Source organism: Schistocerca gregaria, chromosome 4 (assembly GCF_023897955.1).
Source record: "Schistocerca gregaria isolate iqSchGreg1 chromosome 4, iqSchGreg1.2, whole genome shotgun sequence".
NCBI classification, from domain to species: domain Eukaryota; kingdom Metazoa; phylum Arthropoda; class Insecta; order Orthoptera; family Acrididae; genus Schistocerca; species Schistocerca gregaria.
Genome location: NC_064923.1, coordinates 301,045,761 through 301,063,159, shown reverse-complemented (window position 1 = coordinate 301,063,159; position 17,399 = coordinate 301,045,761). Strand labels below are relative to the sequence as shown.

At 42.1% G+C, this 17,399-nt stretch overlaps 1 protein-coding gene across 1 annotated transcript in view; it reads right to left on the bottom strand.

Annotated features, from left to right (window-relative positions):
• Positions 1-17,399, bottom strand: part of LOC126267693 (transmembrane channel-like protein) — a 269,360-nt gene that overhangs the window by 181,720 nt on the left and 70,241 nt on the right. Inside the window, exon 5 of the mRNA XM_049972995.1 lies at positions 13,736-13,961. Coding sequence (XP_049828952.1) covers positions 13,736-13,961 — 226 coding nt within the window. The remainder of the gene's footprint in view (positions 1-13,735; positions 13,962-17,399) is intronic.

Below are 17,399 nucleotides of genomic sequence, written 5' to 3'. Positions count from 1 at the left end.
AGGTTTCCTGAAATTACTGCAACCAGTCGCCTTCTGTTTTGTTCTTCAATTTTTTTAGTGTCCCATTACCCGTTTAAAAAGTCGCCTAGCGACTAATCCTCAGGTGGTAAATATTTATTGAGTGTCTGCAGCAGTGTGGGAGTCGTGTAGCTGTAGAAAGATGTGTAAACGAAACATTTAAGCACTTAGTGTGGCGAGAATTATTCACGTTATGAGATAGATTTTGTTGCATTACTTACAGTTGTTAGTATTCGTAGGCTGGATGTTGGTGTACGCAGTATTATGGAAAACATAATGAATGTTTTCCAGTGCCATTAATTGAACTGCACTTTACACACTTAGCCACAGATAACACATTCCACATGCTTTACAAGACGTAAGTAAATCAAGGGTTATAGCTAAAGTTATGTTAAAGAGTTTGTTTTAAGACAGAGAGTCTCTTTCTTCAGCTATTCTAATACACACTGGTGTCCGTAAGTATGTACATATTTCTCTATTGCAAAAATTAAATGTAGTAATAAGGCAATATTCACATGTGCTATTTATAAAATCTATTAAACAATGAGTTTGGAAGATATTACATCTACAATTTTAGCACTGCAAGTTCGATTGACATTTCATTTGTCTTTTGTTTAACTAACATTGATCAACATATATGAAATCAACAATAAATATCAGAGCATTACCTCTTTTAAAAAATAATGAAATGTTAAGCTGTATGGTATGTGGTAGGAAATATGTGTGTGTGTGTGTGTGTGTGTGTGTGTGTGTGTGTGTGTGTGTGTGTGTGTGTGTGTGTGTCTGTGTGTGTGTTGCACTTGAGTGAAGGAGAGAGTGATGAGTGGGGGTGTCAATGTGGGAGAATGAGAGAGAGAGGGAGAAATAGAAAGAGAGAGAGAGACAGAGACAGAGACAGAGAGAGAGAACAGAGTCTTTTTGTGAGTTATTTAGTTTTCAAAGTGTAGTAAGGAATGAAATTAATAAATCAATAAAAAACTAGCAAAGAAAAATGCTCCTGTTGTTAAGGAAGGCAAAACAATACAGCTGTAATAATGAATGAATTAGAGTACATTTACACAACTTTACAATTTTTTTCAAAAATTAACATCATAACTGAATTAGGATCTGATCCTACCCCCAAATTCCAAGGTAAAATTTAAAAAAAAACTGATAAACTACCATTTCCTGCTAACATCCACTGAAGCTTAACACTGCATAACAATGGAACCTACAGCTCCAAAGCTCAGATCACAGCCTGAGATTCATAAACAATGCTGTCTCATATGCACATTAGTCAACTCAATGAACATCCCTGGTAAAATTTTTAAAAAAACTGATAAACTACCATTTCCTGCTAACATCCACTGAAGCTTAACACTGCATAACAATGGAACCTACAGCTCCAAAGCTCAGATCACAGCCTGAGATTCATAAACAATGCTGTCTCATATGCACATTAGTCAACTCAATGAACATCCCTGGGTACAAAATATCTAAAAAACGTCATGAAACCCTTAGAAAACCACACACATTTAGAACCATCAGAGCCATCTACTCTGTAAAGAAGTTAAGAACTGACTAACAGCATCAAAGATATTTCCATACCTAGTACAGGGAAGCTCACATCCCGTTACACAGTTAACCTCTACACCGATATACCCATAACACAAACATTCTGTATTATCAAAGACGACTTGTTGCAACACAAAAAGTTAAGCAATGTAGAAATCTATGAACTTATGGATCTGCTTGAGCTGGTGTTACTACATAACTACTTTTCCTTTAACAACAAAATCTGTACTCAGAAGGATGGGCTAGCAATGGTAAATAGCGTAGATGGCTTGACATGTATATTAATAATCTGCAAGTCAAATGTTTCAAAGTGAACAAACTTGAAAAAAACATTATCATTTATTATAAACGTTATGTTGATGACACCTTGAACCATACGACGGGAAAACTAGTTAAATAGAAAGTGTAACTGCGAAAATTGATAAAACACATCCCAAAATACAACTTACAGTTGAACACCAAACACAACAAGTAATTAATTTTCTTAACCTAAACGAAACCTGTCACAGAATAAACACAAATTCTAAATTTATAGAAAACCTATCCCTCAGATGTCATTATAAATAACATTTCATGCCACCAAAAGCAATACAAATTAACGTGTTTTATATCGTCTCTCAACTGTGCACACAAAATTCATGCTGAACCTGATGTAAAAACCAGAGAATTCAACATTTTAGAAACAATAGCCCACAACAATGCTTATGACCCATCTGTAGTTCACAAATTAGAAGATAAAAACCATACAAACAATATCAACAATGCAGCCCGCAGTAGCAGAAGAAACTAAATATATCTCCATGCCATTGCTTGGTAATATGTCATACCGACTTGCAAAACTGTTTAAACCACCAAAAAATCAAAATAAGATACCACACAACCAACAAACTACAAAAGAAAATAGTTCATAGCACCAAAACAGCTAAGGCACCTTTTTACACCTCTGGTATGTATAAATGATCCTGCTACTACATAGGGGAAACAGGACAAAACTTTGAAATTCGGAACAAAGAACACAGAGAAGCCTCAGATGCACTATATTTTAAAAAATTAAGTAAATCCAGTATTACAGGCCACTTACCACGAAACAGTCATTCAGTTACAAACATAAAACCAAACCTCCATGTCTTATACATTAGGAGCAAAGGAATAAAAGTGGACATATTGAAACAATCAGAGATTTTCGCCCGTAACAATAAATCATCTCACACCAACTTAAGTGAGCAAAAAGATTTCGGAAATAACCATTTTTTCCAAAATTGCAAAGAATCATTACACTTGAGAAACTAAATAACTAACAAAAAAGACATCCCTACCAACGACCCACCTCTCTCTCTCTCTCTCTCTCTCTCTCTCTCTCTCTCTCTCTCTCTCTCTCTCTCTCTCCCTCACTATCCCACATTGGCACCCCTACTGAACGCTCTCCCTGCTTCGAGTGCACACACACACACACACACACACACACACACACATACACACACACTCACTCACGCACACACACATACACAATCTCCTTCCACATACCACACAGCTTAACATTTCATTACTGAAAAAAAGTAGTTCTCTGATGTTTTTTGCTATTTTATTTCCATAACTGTAGATCAGTGTTAATTAAACAAAAGATAAATGAAATTGCAATTGAAATTGCAGTCCTAAAACTGTAGATAGCACAAGTCAGTTTTACCATACTACTACATGTCATTTTTGCAATAGAGAAATAGGTACATGAATGAGATTCACACTCTGCAGAGGAGTGTGCGCTGATATGAAACTTCCTGGAAGATTAAACCTTTCCTTTAGCTGGAAAGTGCTCTACCAACTGAGCTACCCCTCCTCACAGCTTTACTTGTATCAGTAACTCGTCCTCTATCTTCCAAACTTTAACGAAGCTCTCCTGCGAGCCTTGCAGAACTAGCACTCCTGAAAGAAAGGAGAGCACTTGCCCGCGAAAGGCAAAGGCCCCGAGTTTGAGTCTTGGCCAGGCACACAGTTTAATCTGTCAGGAAGTTTGAAACAGGATGCCAATGTTTATTACAAGAGTCGAAGGAAGAGACTCTCTGCCCTAACATAAACTCTTTGAAATAACTTTATCTATACCCCTAGGTTTATTTAATTAGTAAAGTATGTGGAACAAGTAACCTGTGGCTAAGCGTGTAAAGTTCAATTAATGTCACTGGAAAACATTCATTATGTTTTCCATAGTACTGTGTACACCAACATCCAGCCAGCAAATACTAGCAATTGTAAGTAATGCAACAAAATCTACCCCATAACGTGAATATTCCCCCCACACTAAGTGCTTACATGTTTCGTTTATATATATTTCCACAGCTACACGTCTCCCACGCTGCTGCAGACATTCAGTAAATATTATGTACCAACTGATGATGAATCGTTAGGCGGTTCGAAACCGGTAATGGGATGGTAAAAAAATTGAAGACCAAAACAAAAAACGACTGTTACAATAGTTTCAAGAAACCCTTAAAGAATGTAAAGCTCCCAGAAGGTGAGGGGAAAACGAAATGAAACTTGATGAGTTCACTCTATTCCTCTCCTGAAGCGAGCTGGCGCGCAATTGTTTCACTGGTCATTAACATCGTTTATGCTGGCGCTGGGGCATTGTTGACGTCCGAGCTGGTCCTATAAGCGTTCTATCCGGGACAGAATGTGGATCTCGCTAGCCGCGGCAGTACCTCAATAGCACGCAGACAGTTCGTAGAGACATTTGCCATTTGTGTAGAAACAAAGTCATGTTACAAAATGGCACCAAGATACTGTCTGATGAGGACGCAGATAGCTATTCGTGACGTATAGTTGTGCCACCAGTGTTTCCTCGGTCACTGCCAGCCGTGACCTGAAATCATATCCTGTTGCTCCCCACAGAATTACGTCAGATGTAACACGCTGTGCCTCTCCAAAAGACTGGGAAAATGGGAAATCTCCCCAGATCGCTGCCATACTCGCAGACGACGGTCATTAGGGGCAGGGCAGAACCGCGATTGATCGCTAAACACAATACGACGTCCTTCATCGGCAGTCCTTACTTCTCGGCCAAGTCACCAATCCAGGCCGTGAGTTGTAGCACTGCCAGTAGCCTATCAATAAGACGATTACTTCCTAGTCCGAAAGCTAATGGTCTCTGCCCGTTGGTACGAAATGATAGAGAATGTTGCAGTGAATTCATTACTTGTAGTCGAACGGGAGGTGCAAATGTGAAGAAGTTACGATATGCTTTATGCATAATATGGCGAACCTCCCTTGTGATTGTCAGACATGGTCGGCCGGAATCTTGAAAGCGAGCATGCCTGTCCCCACGTTCCTATGCAGTCTACCAGTCGGCAGCTGTCACACGCGAATGCCCCACAAATCTGGATATTGCAAGCTTCGATCTGCCGGCCAAATCGAGGCCCCTTTTAAACTCTGTGAGGTGCTAATAACTCTGTCTCACACGAGCTCTCGACATCTCCTTGTCCTATAGCTCTCCCCATTAGACGCTGTCGACCTATATATTCTACGTATGTGTTAACGACACTAAACGTAAACAACTTTGTAAGTCTGAAGGCATTCGTGGCCGTTGTCACCGAAGATAAAATCTTGTTTGTGAGGCCGCGTCGTATTTCTTCTATACTATCGATGCTTCGATCCGACTGCTGGGATCTTCTTTAAGATCTTGTGGTGTCCACAGCTGACGCCACAAGACCCTGAAGCAGATTCCAGCAGTGGCGCTGAAATATCGATCGCATAGAAGAAATATGGCGCGGCCTAACAACCTTGATGTTGCTTTCATAAACAACACTAATGGACTCTGCTGGCCGTTCCGCCCGTCACATAGAATTGTAAATCTAATCACTTACATACCTGCCGATGGTGTGTACGTGAACGAAGTTACACTGACAACCAACAGTATCTTGTTGGTGTTGTACTTGCTATGTAAGGCAGAATATACAATACGGCTAACACTGTATAGAAACTTTACTGACATTTACCAACACAATAACGAAGAAGTCATGTGAATCAGTGTAATAGAACACATGAAATTACAAAATTTCCTTTACTTTTTGGATACATCTGTCACATAAAATTTTGGCATGCTGAGAAAGTAGGAGTGATCCATTTTACTTGGTAAAATCTTTCTAAAGCCAAGTTCGCATAAATATTACTTTATTTACAAACAAGCAGCTTGGACAGACTTTGCTGTCATCTTCAGATCTGCAAACGTTAGTGTTATTTTGTCGAAAAGTGATATTCTGGACCCTTGGCTGTGTATAAAATATAGATTGACTCTTACAGAGAAGATGACTTACAAAATAAGTTTACTTTTGTAATATTTGTTTATGTACATGTAGCCTTATCGCTTACTTTGCCTCCAATATATGCCATATTATTTACATAATTTCACAGCAGTAACACTTTATAACAAACTGGCTGCTTTATTTGCTTATCTTAATTTTAATCTTTTCTCTTTTAATATAAATAGTAAGTAATGGGACGTCACATGTACGTATATACCGAAATAAATCTGAAAGTCTTTGGCATTGTTATGGTTGTGATATCACCATCATTGTATACATACTTCCTTGTGGTGGAACTTCTTGGTATGTGAGTGGTGCTTCAGAATATGTGTATTCATATATATAAAGAAAGTACTTCATACAGTCCCTCGCTGCTGCATGAACACAAGCAGTCGGCACTGGAACGTAATGGCGCAGATTTTCAACGTGACTTAACAAAACATCTTCACTTTAATAATATGTTTGCATCGTTTAAAATCGTTGTGAGGCACAATTACAGTTAATCAGACATTGTCTCACATCTTGTTTTGGCTGCAGGGCACCACCACACCAAGAAAATTTCATCATTCGGAAGAACAAAAAGTGAAAGCCAATGTAAAATGTATCTTAACGTGAACGAACCGTCTCATGATGAATCCGCCGCTTCTAAAACGTCAACGGCGCTGTTTAAATGATTAAATAGCATTATAAAAAGTGCCTGGTTACTCTTCCCTTCTCTGTTACCTATACCATCAGAAACTTGTGTTATAAAATTTGTTCTTCTTGAGTGGGACCTCACGCCAAGTTGTCAAGTAGCTAAAACGTAGCACCTAGTACAAAGGTTTGTCATGAAGAAAAGATTTAAAATCAAAAAACACCTTGTGTACATGCCTATGTCCATGTACCAGAGTGAGTCAAATGAAAATATTAAATATTTTTTTAAATATTATTTATTGTGCTGAAGTGGTACAAAGGTATATCACTTCTTAACATAATCTCCTGCACACGCAATGAAAGTCCTCCAGCGCTTACAAAGTGCATAAATTCCTTTAGGAAAAAAATCTTTTGGTAGTCTGCACAACTACTCATGCACTGCGTGGCGTACCTTTTCTCACATAGCGTCTTTGAGTGGTCCAAACACATGGAAATCACTAGGTGATAAGGAATGGCTCCATTCTTTGCTCGCTCTCTTCATTTCCGGTTGGTGGAAGTGAACCCAGATTTCGTCCCCAGTCATTTCGGGAGTCAGCTGCCGTGGCGCCCATCTTGCAGACACTTTGTGAAACTGGAGCACATCATACACAATGTCGTGTGCTGACCAATGGCTAATCTGTAAACATGTTGCAATATCATTCAGTGTCACTCGGCGGCTTTCCTTCACTATGGCTTCAACTGCTGCAATGTTCTGTGGGGTCACAACTCGTTGTGCCTGGCCTGGACGAGGAGCATCTTCCACTGAAGTCACACCATTTGCGAACTTCCTACTCCATTCGTAGAAAAACGGTTCAAATGGCTCTGAGCACTATGGGACTTAACATCTGAGGTCATCAGTCCCCTAGAACTTAGATCTACTTAAACCTAGCTAACCTAAGGACATCACACACATCCATGCCCGAGGCAGGACTCGAACCTGCGAGCATAGCAGTTGCTCGGTTCCATACTGTAGCGCCTAAAACCGCTCGGCCACTTCGGCCGGCTCCATTCGAAGACTTGCTGCTGTGACAAACAGGCGTCACCGTACTTAACCTTCATTCGTCGATGAATTTCAATTTTCAATAGGTTTCACACCTTCACAATTCAAAAAGCAAATAACAGATCGCTGTTCTTCCCTGGTGCAAGTCGACGTTATGTGTGCATCTGCGCTATGCTGCCACCTACAGGCCATTCTGCACGCTGTTTGTAGCACGCTTACCACCTTGCAGGACAACGGCGCGAAACTTCGACTTGCCGGCCGGGGTGACCGAGCGGTTCTAGGCGCTAAAGTCTCAAACCGCATGACAGCTACGGTCGCAGGATCGAATCCTGCCTCGGGCATGGATGTGTGTGATATCCTTAGGTTAGTTAGGTTTAAGTAGTTCTAAGTTCTAGGCCCTCCCCTCCCCCATGGACCTTGCCGTTGGTGGGGAGGCTTGCGTGCCTCAGCGATACAGATGGCCGTACCATAGGTGTAACCGCAACGGAGGGGTATCTGTTGAGAGGCCAGACATACGTGTGGTTCCTGAAGAGGGGCAGCAGCCTTTTCAGTAGTTGCAGGGGCATCAGTCTGGATGATTGACTGATCTGGCCTTGTAACATTAACCAAAACGGCCTTGCTGTGCTGGTACTGCGAACGGCTGGAAGCAAGGGGAAACTACAGCCGTAATTTATCCCGAGGGCATGCAGCTTTACTGTATGATTAAATGATAATGGCGTCCTCTTGGGTAAAATATTCCGAGAAAATTTAAAAAGGGAAATGGGTAGGTTAAAGTTACATATAGTGCGAATTAGCGAAATTCGGTGGCAGGAAGAACAAGACTTTTGGTCAGGTGAATACAGGGTTATAAAAACGAAATCAAATAGGGGTAATGCATGAGTAGCTTTAACAATGAATAGGAAAATCCAGATACTGGAATGTAAGGCGCACCCAGGAGCAGATATAGACTCAGATCACAATATTGTAGTGATGAGGAGTAGGCTGAAGTTCAAGATATTAGTCAGGAAGAATCAATACGCAAAGAAGTGGGATACGGAAGTTCTAAGGAATGACGAGATACGTTTGAAGTTCTCTAACACTATAGATACAGCAATAAGGAATAGCGCAGTAGGCAGCACAGTTGAAGAGGAATGGACATCTCTAAAAAGGGCCATCACAGAAGTTGGGAAGGAAAACGTAGGTACAAAGAAGATAGCTGCGAAGAAACCATGGGTAACAGAAGAAATAATTCAGTTGATTGATGAAAGGAGGAAGTACAAACATGATCCTTGACAATCAGGAATACAGAAATACAAGTCGCTGAGGAATGAAATAAATAGGAAGTGCAGGGAAGCTAAGACGAAATGGCTGCAGGAAAAATGTGAAGACATGGAAAAGGATATGATTGTCGGAAGGACAGACTCGGCATACAGGAAAGTCAAAACAACCTTTGGTGACATTAAAAGCGACGGTGGTAACATAAAGAGCGCAACGGGAATTCCACTGTTAAATGCAGATAGGTGGAAAGAATACATTGAAAGCCTCTATGAGGGTGAAGATTTGTCTGATGTGATAGAAGAAGAAACAGGAGTCGATTTAGAAGAGATAGGGGATCCAGTAATAGAATCGGAATTTAAAAGAGCTTTGGAGGACTTACGGTTAAATAAGGCAGAAGGGATAGATAACATTCCATCAGAATTTCTAAAATCATTAGGGGAAGTGGCAACAAAACGTCTATTCACGTTGGTTTGTGGAATATATGAGTCTGGCGACATACCATCTGACTTTCGGAAAAGTATCATCCACACAATTCCGAAGACGGCAAGAGCTGACAAGTGCGAGAATTATCGCACAATCAGCTTAACAGAATGCGCTAGGTGACGATCAGTTTGGCTTTAGGAAAAGTAAAGGCACGAGAGAGGCAATTCTGACGTTACGGCTAATAATGGGAGCAAGGCTAAAGAAAAATCAAGACACGTTCATAGGATTTGTCGACCTGGAAAAAGCGTTCGACAATATAAAATGGTGCAAGCTGTTCGAGATACTGAAAAAAGTAGGGGTAAGCTATAGGGAGAGACGGATCATATACAATTATGTACAACAACCAAGAGGGAATAATAAGAGTGGACGATCAAGAACGAAGTGCTCGTATTAAGAAGGGTGTAAGACAAGGCTGTAGCCTTTCACCCCTACTCTTCAATCTGTACATCGAGGAAGCAATGATGGAAATAAAAGAAAGGTTCAGGAGTGGAATTAAAATACAAGGTGAATGGATATCAATGATACGATTCGCTGATGACATTGCTATCCTGTGTGAAAGTGAAGAAGAATTAAATGGTCTGATGAACGGAATGAACAGTCTAATGAGTACACAGTATGGTTTGAGAGTAAATCGGAGAAAGACGAAGGTAATGAGAAGTAGTAGAAATGAGAACAGCGAGAAACTTAACATCAGGATTGATGGTCACGAAGTCAATGAAGTTAAGGAATTCTGCTACATAGGCAGTAAAATAACCAATGACGGACGGAGCAAGGAGGACATCAAAAGCAGACTCGATATGGCAAAAAAGGCATTTCTGGCCAAGAGAAGTCTACTAATATCAAATACCGGCCTTGATTTGAGGAAGAAATTTCTGAGGATGTACGTCTGGAGTACAGCGTTGTATGGTAGTGAAACATGGACTGTGGGAAAACCGGAACGGAAGAGAATCGAAGCATTTGAGATGTGGTGCTATAGACGAATGTTGAAAATTAGGTGGACTGATAAGGTAAGGAATGAGGAGGTTCTACGCAGAATCGGAGAGGAAAGGAATATGTGGAAAACACTGTTAAGGAGAAGGGATAGGATGATAGGACATCTGCTAAGACATGAGGGAATGACTTCCATGTTACTAGAGGGAACTGTAGCGGGCAAAAACTGTAGAGGAAGACAGAGATTGGAATACTTCCATCAAATAATTGAGGACGTAGGTTGCAAGTGCTACTCTGAGATGAAGAGTTTAGCACAGGAAAGGAATTCGTGGCGGGCCGCATCAAACCAGTCAGAAGACTGATGACAAAAAAAAAAAAAAAAGGAAAATAGGAGTGCGGGTAAGCTACTACAAACAGCATAGTGACGCATTATTGTGGCCAAGATAGACACGAAGCCCACACCTACTACAATTGTGCAAGTTTATATGCCAACTAGCTCTGCAGATGATGAAAAAATTGGTGCAATATATGATGAGGTAAAAGAAATTATTCAGGTAGTGTAGGGTCATGGGTGACTGGAATTCGAAAGTAGGAAAAGGGAGAGAAGGAAACATAGTAAGTGAATATGGATTGGGGGAAAGAAGTGAAAGAGGAAGCCGTCTGGTAGAATTTTACACAGAGCATAACTTAATCATAGCTAACACTTGGTTCAAGACTCATAAAAGAAGATTGTACACATTGAAGAATCCTGGAAATACTAGAAGGTATCAGATAGATTATATAATGGTAAGACAGAGATTTAGGAACCAGGTTTGAAATTGTACGATATTTCCAGGGGCAGATGTGGACTCTGACCACAATCTATTGGTTATGAGCTGTAGATTAAAACTGAAGAAACTGCAAAAAGGTAGGAATTTAAGGAGATGGGACCTGGATAAACTGAAAGAACCAGAGGTTGTACAGAGTTTCAGGGAGAGCATAAGGGAACAATTGTCACAAATGGGGGAAAGAAATACAGTAGAAGAAGAATGGGTGACTCTGAGGGATGAAGTAGTGAAGGCAGCAGAGGATCAAGTAGGTAAAAAGACGAGGGCTAGTAGAAATGCTTGGCTAACAGAAGAAATATTGAATTTAATTGATGAAAGGAGAAAATATAGAAATGCAGTAATTGAAGGAGACAAAAAGGAATACAAACGTCTCAAAAATGTTATCGACAGGAAGCGCAAAATGGCTAAGCATGCATGGCTAGAGGACAAATGTAAGGATGTAGAGGCTTACACGAAAATTAAAGAGACCTTTGGAGAAAAGAGAACCACTTGTATGAATGTCGAGAGCTCAGATGGAAACCCAATTCTAAGCAAAGAAGGGAAGGCACAAAGGTGGAAGGAGTAGAAGAGGGTCTATACAAGGGCGACATACTTGAGGACAGTATTCTGGAAATGGAAGAGAATGTAGATGAAGAGGAAATGGGAGATATGATACTGCGTGAAGAGTTTGACAGAGCACTTAAAGACCTGAGTCGAAACAAGGCCCCAGGATTAGACAACATTCCATTAGAACTACTGACAGCCTTGGGAGAGCCAGTCCTGACAAAATTCTACCATCTGGTGAGCAAGATGTACGAGACAGCGAAATACCCCCAGACTTCAAGAAGAATATAATAATTCCAATCCCAAAGAAAGCAGGTGTTGACAGATGTGAAAATTACTGAACAATAAGTTTAATAAGCCATAGCTGCAAAATACTAACGCGAATTATTTACAGACGAATGGAAAAACTGGTAGAAGCTAACCTTGGGGAAGATCAGTTTGTATTCCGTAGAAATATTGGAACACGTGAGGCAATGCTGACCTTACGACTTATCTTAGAAGAAAGATTCAGGAAAGGCAAACCTACCTTTCTAGCATTTCCAGACTTGAAGAAAGTTTTTCACAATGTTGACTGGAATACTCTCTTTCAAATTCTAAAGGTGGCAGGGGTAAAATACAGGGAGCGAAAGGCTACTTACAATTTGTACAGAAACCAGATGGCAGTTATAAGAGTCGAGGGACATGAAAGGGAAGCAGCGGCTGGGAAGGAAGTGAGACAGGGTTGTAGCCTCTCCCCGATGTTATTCATTCTGTATATTGAGCAAGTAGTAAAGGAAACAAAAGAAAAATTCGAAGTAGGCATTAAAATTCATGGAGAAGAAATAAAAACTTTGAGGTTCGGTGATGACATTGTAATTCTGTCAGAGACAGCAAAGAACTTGGAAGAGCAGTTGAATGGAATGGACAGTGTCTTGAAACGAGGATACAAGATGAACATCAACAAAAGCAAAACGAGGATAATGTAATGTAGTCGAATTAAGTCTGGCGATGCTGAGGGAATTAGATTAGGAAATGAGACACTTAAAGTAGTAAAGGAGTTTTGGTATTTGGGGAGCAAAATAACTGATGATGGTCGAAGTAGAGAGGATGTAAAATATAGACTGGCAATGGCAAGAAAAGCGTTTCTGAAGAAGAGGAATTTGCTAAGATCGAGTATAGATTTAAGTGTCAGGAAGTCGTTTCTGAAAGTACTTGTATGGAGTGTAGCCATGCATGGAAGTGAAACATGGACGATGAATCGTTTGGACAAGAAGAGAATAGAAGCTTTCGAAATGTGGTGCTACAGAAGAATGCTGAAGATTAGATGGGTAGATCACATAACTAATGAGGAGGTATTGAGTGGAATTGGGGAGAAGAGGAGTTTGTGGCACAACCTGATAAGAAGAAGGGACCGGTTGGTAGGGCATGTTCTGAGGCACAAGGGATCACAAATTTAGCATTGGAGGGCAGTGTGGAGGGTGAAAATCATAGAGGGAGACCAAGAGATGAATACACTAAGCAGATTGAGAAGGATGTAGGTTGCAGTAGGTACTGGGAGATGAAGAAGCTTGCACAGGATAGAGTAGAATGGAGAGCTGCATCAGACCAGTCTCAGGAGTAAAGACCACAACAACAACAAGTTCTAGGGGACTGATGACCTCAGAAGTTAAGTCCCATAGTGCTCAGAGCCATTTTGAAACTTCGATTTGTTATTACAAATTTAAGGTTTTATTTCACTCACCCTCGTAAATAGCGCTCACGGATTATTGTTACCTCATATAAACCCCGTTAGCAGATGCGCTACTGCGCATTTTATTGTGTACTGTGTTCTTGACGAAACAATCATCTGTGAGCGCTATTTATAAGGACATGGCCTTCTGCGCAAGGTGCTTCTTGATTTTAAATCTTTTGTTTATGACAAATCTTTATGTTATGTGCTACGTTCTATCTACTTGACAACTTGGCGTGAGTTTCAATTGAAAACGAACAAATTTTATAACATAATTTTTTTAAAACCTGAAGATGACAGTGAAGCCTGCCGAAACATGTTGTTTGTAAATAACGGAATACTTACGCGATCTTCTCTTTAGCAAGTTTTCACTCCTTCACAAGAGCCTCCACAACGTGTTTGGCTTTACGCGGCGTTCCTCGGCCGCCTCGCTCGCCAGCGCTGTCCTCACCTTGATGACGAGCAGGTGGCACCTGGAGAGCAGGTGGCGCGTGGTGCGCCGCTCCCGCAGCTCGCCCTCGTGCTGCTTCACGTACGCCTTGGCCTGCTTGACCAGCCGCAGCTTGCGCCGCATGCCCCACGGCTGCTGCTTCACGCTGCTCAGCACCTCCTTGTGCAGCCGCAGCCGCTCCACGATCTGCTCCTGCGTGATGCACTCCTCCACCGAGATGGCCGTCCTGCCGGGTGAGAAGTGCGGGCGAACTGCTGTATACACTTTAGCAGGCACGCATCCAGTGTGGGGTTCAGGGAGGAGCCTCACTTTCTTACACTACTGGCCATTAAAATTGCTACACCACGAAGAAATGCAGGTGATAAACGGGTATTCATTGGACATATATATTATACTAGAACTGACATATGATTACATTTTCACGCAACTTGGGTTTATAGGACCTGAGAAATCAGTACCCAGAACAACCACCTCTGGCCGTAATAACGGCCTTGAAGCGCCTGGGCATTGAGTCAAACATAGCTTGGATCGCGTGTACAGGTACAGCTGCCCATGCAGCTTCAACACGATACCACAGCTCATCAAGAGTAGTGACTGGCGTATAGTTGCTCGTCCACTACTGAATAGACGTTTTTAATTGGTGAGAGATCTGGGGAATGTGCTGTCCAGGGCAGCAGTCAAACATTTTCTGTATCCAGAAAGGCCCGTACAGGACCTGTAACATGCAGTCGTGCGTTATCCTTCTGAAATGTAGACTTTCGCAGGTATCGAATGAAGGGTAGAGCCACGGGTCGTAACACATCTGAAATGTAACGTCCACTGTTCAAAGTGCCGTCAATGCGAACATGAGGTGACCGGGACGTGTAACCAATGGCACCCCATTCCATCACGCCGGCTGGTACGCCAGTATGGCGACGACAAATGCACGCTTCCAATGTGCGCTCACCGCGATGTCGCCAAACACGGATGCGACCATCATGTTGCTATAAACAGAACCTGGATTCATCCGAAAAAATGACGTTTTGCCATTCGTGCACCCAGGTTCGTCGTTGAGTACACCATCACAGGCCCTCCTGTCTGTGATGGAGCGTCAAGGGTAACCGCAGCCATGGTCTCCGAGCTGATAGTCCATGCTGCTGCAAACGTCGTCGAACTGTTCGTGCAGATGGTTGTTGTCTTGCAAACGTCCCCATCTGTTGACTCAGGGATCGAGACGTGGCTGCACGATCCGTTACAGCTATGCGGATAAGATGCGTGTCATCTTGACTGCTAGTGATACGAGGCCGTTAGGATCCAGCAGGGAGTTCCGTATTACCCTCCTGAACACACCGATTCCATATTCTGCTAACAGTCATTGGATCTCGACCAACGCGAGCACCAATGTCGCGATACGATAAACCGCAATCGCAATAGGCTACAATCCGACCTTTATCAAAGTCGGAAACGTGATGGTACGCATTTCTCCTCCTTACACGGGGCATTACAACAACGTTTCACCAGGCAACGCCGGTCAACTTCTGTTTGTGTGTGAGAAATCGTTTGTAAACTTTCCTCGTGTGAGCACGTTGTAGGTGTCGCCACCGGCGCCAACCTTGTGTGAATGCTCTGTCGGCTGGTCAGCAATGACAGGATCGAAGCACACGCCCTGCTATATTTCTCAAACGATTTTACAGAAACTATTTAGTAAAAAAAAATTCAATTTTTGCTTTACTTCTAGTTCTATAAAATGGCTCTGAGCACTATGGGACTTAACTTCTAAGGTCATCAGTCACCTAGAACTTAGAACTACTTAAAACGGACTAACCTAAGAACATCACACACATCCATGCCCGAGGCAGGATTCGAACCTGAGACCGTAGCGGTCGCGCGGTTCCACACTGACGCGCCTAGAACCAGATTGTAGCGTCTAGAACCGCTCGGCCAACCCCGTCGGCCCTAGTTTTATATGTCATGTTCATTATGATATGCACATAATTTCGTTAATGAACATAGTTATTGGGGTATTTACGTGGAAGTAAGACACTGCAAGTAATTTGAAAAAGTTTGCAATGAAAAATACGTGTCGCTCTGTTTTTGCGTCTGGTACATATTACATAATATGTTGCTGCATAGCCGGCCGCGGTAGTCTCGCGGTTCTAGGCGCGTAGTCCGGAACCGTGCGACTGCTACGGTCGCCGGTTCGAATCCTGCCTCGGGCATGGATGTGTGTGATGTCCTTAGGTTAGTTAGGTTTAAGTAGTTGTAAGTTATAGGGGACTAATGACCACAGCAGTTGCGTCCCATAGTACTCAGAGCCATTTGAACGATTTGTTGCTGCATATGAAATTTAGCTAACATATTGAATTCTTCTTTAGACTTGGTTGGAGGTGGGAATCTGTCATCAATCTCGAGAAAATTGATCTGACATAGCTCACTCATTTGTGATCGACCAGCGTTAAAGCCAGAGGGAAAATATTCACAACACTCCTCACATTGCATAAACGGTTTGAGATATCGAAATGAGATGTGGGCAAATGATAGCAAACAAAGAGTATTTTGCCGTGTGGTTATTATGCAAAACATCGTTACCTACAGTATTATGCCACTAACTACAGACTTCTTCAATGAGAGAATGTAATTTTTGACGGCCGTCGATAGCTGGTGAAATGAGAAATGTTGTAGGTTTTGGAACAACGTAAGTGAAGTCATTACACGTTTATTCTGTCGTAGAATGTGTTTCTTCATAAGATGCTAACCTTACGTTTCGTCAGGTCCTCACTTAATAAACTTAATGGAAATGAAATGAGCGTTTGGCGTCATTAGTCGGGAGGCCCCTTACGAGGGAGGTCCGGCTGCCTTGGTGCAGGTCTTATTACATTCGACGCCACCTTGGAAGGCCTGCGCTACGGATGGGGATGAGATGATGATGAAGACAACACAACACCCAGTCCCTGAGCGGAGAAAATTCCCGACCGATCCGCGGATCGAACCCGGGCCCGTAGGATGGCAATCCGTCACGCTGACCACTGAGCTAACGGGATGGACAATAAACTTAGTAAACCACTGTTTCAGAATTCTCTCGCAATTGCGTCTGCATAACATGTTAGTGAGATGAGACTGTACAAACTCCGCTGAGTTTTGGTAAAGGAAGCAAATTTTAACATGGCAACAAGAGAAAAATCCCCACTCGCGACTCTCCTCTGAAAGTTAACAAACCGGGCGAAAATAATTCGCTGCAATTTCGGCGGAATAACCAAAGAAGAAGTGACAGACCTTTCTGAATGGTCACCATGCAAGTCTGGGCGTGGTCGGGTCCCGCTTAATATTTACCAATAATGTGAGTGCAGGCTTCAGTTTAGAAAGGCCCTTCCACTCACACAGAGAGTTAGAATATTGCGGATTGTACTGGGCACAAGACCTGTCCATTTTGCAAAATGCCATTAGACGGCACTCGGAGTGGCAAGTGAGTTACGGAGGTCAGCAGTTTGTATAAACTGAGGACGCAGGTGAAATCTGGAAGTGGATGTTGAACACATCGAACTGCCAACTGTGACCCACATATCGGTTGCACTGGTTATTTATTAGTGTGCAATAAAGAAGGCGAGAATACGGTGTCTCCGTGTGGCTGTGGAAGCTGAGCGACACAGTAAAGCTCTACGCCGGTGGAGCTCGGCGACAGAGCCCT